Genomic DNA, 9,333 nt, shown 5'->3' with positions numbered 1-9,333 from the left:
CCCAAATCCAAAAATATAAAAAAAACAAAAAAAAAAAACAAGAGTTTTATGGCAATGGAGTGCACATAGATCTAGAAATAGTAAATGTAATAAAAAAAAATGAAAAGATATCTCATCTTTAATAATATTTTAGAGGGTTTTGAATGGTGTTTTTAATGGAGGTTCAATAGGGCCTTTAATGGAGAACTTTGTCTTCACTTCATATTATAGTCTTGTGGTGTTTAAGTGGGTCTACAAATCCGAAAGCAGGACCACTCAATAAGTGTGTGGAAAGGAGAGTTGAGTGGTGTGTACAATGATTATGAGTGAAGGGTATAATTGTAATTTTCTGTGTATGGATTGAGAAAATTTATTAATAATCAAATTAATAAGTGTGTATACTGAAAAAAGATGTGTACTGAGGTAATTAAGTGTATGAAAATAATTTTTTTAGTAATTTAATACTTAAATTTTTGATAAACAAAATTTAAATTTAAATCTATGAAATGGAGTGTGCAAGAATAAATCGTCAAAACCCCTTAAAAAATGAAGAGTAGAAATAAAAAGTAGGTTTGGACAAATTATTCCAATAAAAACAAAATTATGAAAAGGAAAGAAAAAATCAGAACCAATTATATCCACAAGAAAGCAAACTCAACAAAGTGACACGGGCAAACCACCACAACCTTGATTCGGAACACATCTTACGTCGTCCTTGCTTTTCCCATTTTTGTGCCAATTTTCTCTTACGACGTCGCATCCCAGCCTGATTTTTCACTCCCTCGAGCCCTCTTTCTTTTCGCACCGCAGACGCCAAGAAAAAAAAGTTCTCTATCGCTCTCTCTCTCTAAAAAGTGACTCTTTTCGTCTCGTACGCTTCTCTCTCTAGCCAATTTTCTCTCTCCTGTCGCCGGCAAGCTCGCCGGAAATCATCGTTGTTCTCTCTCTCTTTCCCGATCGAACCATCCGATTTCGCATCGGGATCGACTAATTCTATAGATACATATTCTGATATATATATATTTGTATACACAAAAGTATTCACTTTGTTCTTGGGCTATGGAGGATTGTATGAGTAGTGAAGAAGATTATTGCTACTCCGGTCGTGACTCCCTCGATGGAATCGAAAACGAAGAGTCTGATGTCCAGTGGGCCCCTACGAAGGGTCCTTCCAGTAAGGTATTCAATCAATGCGTACAAACCAATACCTGTTTGAAATTTTTTTTTAGGTTTTTCAATCGTATATTTGTCTCTCATGATTGTTATATTTGTTTCTTTTGTCAGCTGCTTCTTCAATTTCATTCCCTATTAAGTTGGATGATTATTTTTTCCCTTTTCCTGTGGGGTGAAGTAATGGATTGTACGCTATTGAAGATTGATTTTGTTAATTTTAGGGCTTTAGTGATTGATTTATTGGTAATTTGTTGGTTTTGGCTGTGAAAGAACGGTTTTTGTTTTGGGAGATTGCCTCTCAAACAGAAGATGACCCCTCCTTTAAGGGGAAACAACTAATAGAATTATGCTAATGTACCTTTTCATTATTTCATTTTCTTTCTTTTCTAATTTTAAAGAGTTAATTGCATGGTTAGTAATGAAATTTGTGCTATAAGTAAGCAGGACGATAAGCATCGAACCATCAACTTTGACTGAAAAGGTCTATTAAGAATGGAATTTGGTTATAGATTTAGGGATTGCAAACAGTGAAGGAAAACATCAACAACAGTCTTTTCGGCTGTCAATAGCCTTGGCGGAGATGTAAAAATGTAAAAATACTTTGGGTTACAGGAAAAAATACATTGAGATTCTTACTTTTTTGGCATTTTGTTCCTTTTCTTGATAGCATGTTGGACTGTCCTTAGCATGACCTAATAGTAAATACCCATTTTCTAGTTTTCTGTACAAGTACTCCTTTTTTGTTTTCTAATCATTTTTTTGGGCCTTCTGCAGGTAATCACGAAAGAGTCTCTTTTGGCTGCACAGGTAAGAGGGAAAATGCACCCACTTTTTATGATGATGTTGTAAATACATCTATATTTTGGATGACTGAAACTTTTAGTTATGGCACATTTTTGTAGAGGGATGATTTGCGGAGAGTGATGGACTTGCTTTCTCTAAGAGAACACCATGCACGGACTCTACTTATTCATTACCGCTGGGATGTTGACAAGTTGTTTGCAGTGCTTGTGGAGAAGGGGAAACCTTGCTTGTTTGCCGAAGCAGGTGTGACTGTGGTTGGAAATCATGATTTTGACTCACCGCCTTCTTCTACGGTAATGTGCAATATCTGCATAGAGGATGTACCTTGTAATGATGTGACAAAAATGGACTGTGGCCACAGCTTTTGCAACAATTGTAAGCATTCTTCTTTTGTCTGCTGGCTGTCTTGCTCTCTTTTCTCATAGATAACTTATGAAGTTTTGAAAATCAGAGACCGAAGCTTATAGGTCTCTTCAATGCACTGGCACACGGAACTTGTAGATTTAGAAGATGATATTAGCCTCTCATTTTCTTTATGTGGAATAGTGGAAATGGGATTTGTCACTGGAAATGGAAATGGGACTCTCACAAACTATTTGAAGTTCTTAAGATGATGTTGAGGGATTTATTTTTATATTTGTGATTCATTATCATGCTGGACATGTTATTACATTTGGGATTTATGTTTATGTATTTTTCTTTCTTTTAGGTTGGACAGGGCATTTTATTGTGAAGATAAATGAGGGTCAGAGCAAGCGTATTAGGTGCATGGCACACAAATGTAATGCTATTTGTGATGAAGCTATTGTCAGAAATCTTGTTAGTAAAGAGCACCCTGATTTAGCTGAGAAATTTGATCGTTTTCTTCTTGAGTCATATATCGAGGATAATAAAATGGTTAAATGGTGCCCAAGTACTCCTCATTGTGGGAATGCGATACGTGTTGAGGAGGATGAATTTTGTGAGGTTGAATGTTCATGTGGTTTACAGTTCTGTTTCAGCTGCTTAGCTGTAGCACACTCACCCTGTTCATGTTTGATGTGGGAGCTATGGACCAAGAAGTGTCGCGATGAATCAGAAACAGTTAATTGGATTACAGTTCATACAAAACCTTGTCCAAAGTGTCACAAACCTGTGGAGAAGAATGGTGGCTGCAACCTTGTGAGCTGCATCTGTGGGCAAGCATTTTGGTGAGACTTCTTTCTAGGCTTCTTTGTTTCATTTGAGCAATTTGGTGCTATCTTTGTGATCATGCTAAAGAACCTTGTGTTTTTCATAGATTAGTTTTTTGGTGCCAGCATAATGATATTTCAGTTCTAGTCCTTTGGACTTCTTTATTTTTCATCTATTTACTTGAGATTTTCTAGTTAGTTTTTTCTCTTGTTTTTTCTTTCTTCTGTTGTGTGTGTGAAAGCCATTTTTTTAAAAATCTTTTATTGGGACACAAGACAGTTTGGTTTTGTTGTTTGTGCGTGTAGAGGGGCACTACCAGTTAGAAACCAATATTCTTACTGTATTCTTAGTTTATTTATTTATTTTATTTTATTTTAATTTGTTAATATTGTGGACGTGAAATGAAAGAGGTTCAGTTACTCATCCTCAATTGAGAAATGTAAAGCTCTCACCCTTAAGTGAAAATTGCCTGAGATTTCTTTCTTTGTGAGAGATGGATGTTTTGCACTTATTCCTGAACCTTGATATAGTTAGATTTAGTGGATGCAGATGTAGTAATGAGCGTAACTTCTTGAATTTGCATTCTTGTAGTGATATGTGGATTGTTGCTCTGCTTACACAAATGCTTACGGGCAAAATGAGATGGAGATGCTATCATACTCTGGATGTAAATGATACTGTTATAACATGGCTCTAATTAGACTTTTTTTTTCCCAACATTGTTGCTTCTGATTAAAGAGTGGTAGAGATCCTTAACATGTATATTTTGAGGCTTTGGTTTTTGCGTTTTTGGAGATCCAGTTTGTTTGATTAATCTCTTATTATTCTCTATCTCCTATTGTACTCGTGCAGAATATGGGATTCAATTGAATAGATTACTTACTGTGGGAAGTATATGGTCATATTTGGTCTGTCATTTGTTTTTATCCAGGACATGCATTCCTTTTTATTTGGTTGCTAAGTCTTTCTTGGCTGGTATGCTCGCTAGATTTACCCCCTTTTATTCAGCATGTGGCCTTTCTCATTATGATTTTTTTTTTTCTCTGGAGTTTAAATTGAATGATTTTGTCTTACTTTTGATGTAGTTGGCTTTGTGGTGGAGCCACTGGCCGCGATCATACTTGGTCGCATATCAATGGTCACAGTTGTGGTCGCTATAAAGAAGATCGAGAGAAGAATGCTGAGCGTGCAAAGCGGGACCTCTATCGTTACATGCACTATCATAATCGCTACAAAGCTCATACGGATTCCTTTAAACTTGAATCAAATCTGAAGGAGACTATAAAAGAAAAGGTGTCGAACTCGGAGAAGAAGGATTTGAGACTTAGAGATTTCAGCTGGGTTACTAATGGACTTTACAGGCTCTTCAGATCAAGGCGGGTCCTTTCATATTCATATCCATTTGCATTTTATATGTTTGGAGATGACTTGTTTAAGGATGAGATGACAATGGAAGAAAGGGAAATAAAGCAACATCTATTCGAGGACCAGCAGCAGCAACTTGAGGCAAATGTTGAGAAGCTATCCAAGTTTATAGAAGAGCCATTTGATCAGTATGACGAGGACAAAGTCATGGAGATAAGGATGCACGTTATCAATCTCTGTGTGATCACTGATAACCTCTGCAAGAAAATGTGAGTCTGGCTGTGGCAAAGCCACAAACCTTAATAAGATTCTTGATACTCATGCACTTGCCTAACTTCTTGCAGGTATGAATGCATTGAGAATGATTTGTTGGGTTCACTCCAATTTGGTATTCACAGCATAGCTCCATACCAGTCAAAAGGCATCGAGAAGGCAACTGAACTTTCTGTCTGTTGGAACCCTATACTCACTGACACTCAAAAATGTTCAACTTCAGATTATCACATAAATGGTAAATTCTTTTGAACTTATTTTCTGCTAGTTAGAATATAATTGTGACCCAATTCACTGTACAATTGGGAAGTTTTATACTTCATGTTTTTGCAAAAATATGTGGATCAAGGTATTCTGATTGTTGACAAAGCTCTGATTGATGCATTCTGCACATTCATGTGTACAAAATTTAACAAATATCACAAAAAAGTAATAGCATGATCTAATTCTTGCATGCATCTGTGGTTTTAAAATTTGCTGACTTTATGGAAAAATTTGCGGAAAGTCAGATTCAGGTCAATTGACCAAACTTGAATTGGTTAAAATCTGGGTAGGGCAAATTCAGAGTCAGAATATTTGTCAAGATTTGTATTTAGAATTGGGGGAAAAACAGATTTGGCTTTACTGAGGCTCGCCTCGCCTCGAGGCAAAGGTAAAATGCATTAAGGCTTTGACTTTTAGGCTATACTCCCCAAAGTCTTGCTCATCACAATCTGAGTCATGCGCTTTAGGTGCACTTTGTACGCCTTTGCGCATAAGCATATGAGAAGTACGCATATGAAAAGGTTGTCTAAGCACTTGTTAAACTTAGTCTAGTAGATAGATGGTTTAAAGATAAAAAGCAAAAATAAGAAAGAACCCCTTTGTGACTATATTCTATAGAAAAAAAGTAAGTAAATGACCAATTAAGAAAAAAAAATACTACGTTAATGCTCAAGTGAGAAGCTCAATCACTAGAGCTAAGAATGTCAATTTCACTGTTAATGAAGGTATGTTTCATTCTCTGCAGTGAAATGTTCGATACTTTACGGAGAAAAGTATTTACACCTTTATATTTATTTTTTCACCATTTTAAAATATTTAATTTGTTTACTAAATAATAAAATTTAAAATTTGAAATGCTTATGCCTCGACGCCTTGCCTCATGAAAGGTAAAATGCCTCGACTTACACATTCGCCTTATGAAAAATAATTTTTCATGGAAGAGATGCTAATTGGTTGGATTGACTTCTAATGCAATGGATAGATACCAAACTTATGCTTATAAAATTCATTTTAAAGCTATCTTGAAATTGACTATCAGATCCCCAAATTTCGATTCAGTAAGCTTTAAGGTCTTTATATTGGTTGTTGGTCACAGGTTATGTGTTTGGATTGAGTTCAGAACACTGTTTATCTGGTGTCAGCTATTGGATCCTGTGTTGTTCTTCTCTCTATTTGCGGCAATATATATATATATATATATAAAATTCCGACACATTTTTTTGTCACTACTGGAACCATACAATTCCTTGTAACAATTGTACTTTTCTGTTTCGAGTCACCACCTCAACAGACAGTTTGGTGTTGCCTCTAATTTCCGGTAAATGTTTTGAGACCCCTAAAACAGCTTCCCCAGTTAGACCCACAATTTATAAAGCATGGGTACTTCGATAAACATACTGTACCCATACCGGATACTTACTAATGTATGTTACTTCGTATGGTACTTTTGTATACATACTAGGTATACGAAACACGTACTCAAATTTTTTCTTCTTAATTTTTGGTATACCCTGACATATAGTATATACCTAAGCCGTACTGTATCTCAGTTGAAATAACATTTTCTTCTACTACAGAAATAAAATTCCTTTCACTAGACTTCTTTTTTATTTTTAGTTTTATACTTAGTATAATTTCAACATTAAGCTACAGTTTATAAGTTATTTAATAAAATGACGTTTAATTTTGATTTATACCTTTACTTTAGGCATTAAATGTTAATTCTACATTGGATCTTAATAAATTAAACTATTTAATTAATTTTTGCATTGCTCCAAATTAAAAATAAATATGTTTTTACAAACTTACCAAGCCGTACCCGTATCTTATTTTTTTTAAAAATTTTACCGTATCGTACCCTTACCGTGCGTCATAGCCCACATTGATGTGGCTTGATAGGTGTCAACTTTTGCTTTGTTACACACTCAATCATATGGGACCCAACTCCCTTGTCACATTGTTGTAGGTAAATTTGTGGATCTAAATTGTGGGTTTCTAGCATTTTTTCTAATTTCCCATGTATTGAGTCGATATGATCTTTATTGTTTATTGTGTTACCACTCATCTTCATGAAACCTTCATTTTATTCAAAGTTATTTTGTGGGCTTGCCATTTATTGCCTTTCTGGTATTAAGTATCATGAAGTTTGACATGTTTAGTTCATGTAAAATATATCTTTTGATTTGATTGATAAATTTTAATCACACGGCATTTCAAAAGTATCCTCTAACTGTAGTTGAGAGATTTCTCTTATGTATTCTACTAGCTTCTAGATCTAGATGTATTGTAATATTTTCCGATTTTTATTTTATCAAGAAGTTGAATTGTACCATTTCTTGTTTGTGATTATATGTTTCCACTAAAACTTGCAATACAAATAAAATTGTTAGTGCCTTGTTTTGTTTTACGTGGAAATTATTCTTGCTTACAGATGTTTATTCAAGATGTCTTTTTAAGACTCTCTAAAGCACCCTGTATTTATTTGTAGGAATCAAAACAGCATCTGAGCGACCTTCAGGCTCCGGGAGTTCAGATGAAAGTGGATGCTCGTCACGGAAGCGTCCTAGAAAGGACAGTATTGGCTGCAGCATGATAGACCTCAACTTGCCTGCAGAGGTCATTGACCGTAATTGATCATAAGAGTTGCTGTTGGTTACAAATGTAAGTGTACAGCTCTAACTTAAAAGCGGCTCCGTGTCTCTCTGAAATGATCATTCATGGATGAAACACCAGTTGTTTTGCCCCTTTTTTTATCATTTAATTTTCTCCTTGATTCGTCATTCCTCCATCTTTTTGCCGTACGAAAAACTAGGACGTGTCTTATTTTTAAAAATATTTGAGTCTTTTGAAAATTGTATTTTGTACATAGCGTCTCATTGATCTTCTATCCGTATAAATCTGTGTATTCTCTATTTTGAGACTTGAGCAACAATGCTATATACTACATCTCTTCGAGAAAGCTTGCAAACCTTTGGAGGATGGAATTATTGGATATATGTGTGGATAAATACTTGATTTCAGTTTTTGTAGAAGTTTCTTGCAAATTGAATCTTCTCTCTCTCTCTCTCTCTCTCTCGCTCACACACACACACACACACACACATATTAGAAGTCATTAGGGGATGGGGTAGGTTTGCTCTCTGGTTGTTGAATTTTGAGATTTAACTACATGCTTGTGTCTTCGTATCAACGATGGAAATAAACAAATCAAACAATTTTTTTTTTTTGTTGGTAATTGTGGGAGCTGTATATCTTTAATCGGCTACATCATACTACCTATTCACATTTTCAAAATGCAAAACAGCTTATGTGCCTTGTGTTTGCCTCCTCGCTCAAATAGAAATTTGTCCATTGTAGCGCATATGATGTTGGTATGTGTGTTGTTGGATGTGTTGCGTCTTTCTATTGGACTCCTGCAATGTGTGTTTTGTGTTGCATTGGCCTAGATGGTGTTGTTCAAAAATGGCCTTATATTGTATGCTTGCGTGATGTTAGTTATTGCCACAGAGATTGATGGCTCCGTAGAGCTTTGCCTTCTACTTGTTAGGTAGTTCTCCAACTCTCTGGAGGCCTATTGATTCTGGAGAATACATGTAGTACCTCATGAGAAACATCTATACCGACCTTGTTTAGTGCAGTTTATTATAAGTTAAAAGTTAGTAATCATAAGTAGAAGCTGAAAGCCCCTTCTCTTCCAAGATAATTAATATTTTTTCAGCTTATTTAAGTTATTTTTGTCTAATAAATTGTAAGTAAAAGTTACACAAAATAGTCTAACACAAACTCCTAAATTAAAATAGGTTTTGCAAGTCTCCAGTTCACACCATGCTATTTGGTCCCATGGTGCCTACCATCGGTCTCGTCTTGAGAATCTGAACCGTTTATTTTTAAGACTATAATATGTAAATCATCCATGAAAAAGAAAGAAAGATAGATCCGATAACTGTAACCATGTTTGTTCATGACATTTATTTATAAAAAAATGAACAAATATTATTTGAAAAGTAGACTATCAATATTTTGGGAAACAAACATTATGAAGTAATGTGGATATGGTTATCGAATTGATTTGAATTTTTCATGTATGATTTATGTAATGTCCCCAAAAAATAACAACTCATAGCATGATATTCTGTAGAAAGTATACCTTGCGAAATATTTAACGTGTCATTGATATTTTTTAATTGTACATAAGATAACATATGCATATGTACATTCATAAATTCTAAATTCTAAATCTATAGCATATGCCGTTTGTAAATGAATTAGAACAAGAAGAAGTACAAATAAGTTTATGCCTTA

General features: G+C 34.9%; 1 protein-coding gene across 1 annotated transcript; it reads left to right on the top strand.

The window, feature by feature from the left end:
* Positions 1 to 507: 507 nt before the first annotated feature.
* On the top strand, positions 508 to 7,999 carry LOC114256266 (putative E3 ubiquitin-protein ligase ARI2). The gene is made up of 7 exons (XM_028195885.2): positions 508 to 1,158; positions 1,927 to 1,959; positions 2,055 to 2,331; positions 2,666 to 3,146; positions 4,215 to 4,763; positions 4,839 to 5,005; positions 7,520 to 7,999. The coding sequence occupies exons 1-7, from the start codon at positions 1,039 to 1,041 to the stop codon at positions 7,663 to 7,665; spliced, it is 1,773 nt and encodes a 590-aa protein (XP_028051686.1). The 5' UTR covers positions 508 to 1,038; the 3' UTR covers positions 7,666 to 7,999.
* The last annotated feature ends 1,334 nt before the right edge of the window (positions 8,000 to 9,333 follow it).

Source organism: Camellia sinensis, chromosome 3 (genome assembly GCF_055761805.1).
Source record: "Camellia sinensis isolate YWXY chromosome 3, ASM5576180v1, whole genome shotgun sequence".
In the NCBI taxonomy this organism is placed as follows: Eukaryota; Viridiplantae; Streptophyta; class Magnoliopsida; order Ericales; family Theaceae; genus Camellia; species Camellia sinensis.
The sequence above is the reverse complement of the archived record's forward strand: the minus strand, read 5'-3'. Positions and strand labels throughout refer to the sequence as shown.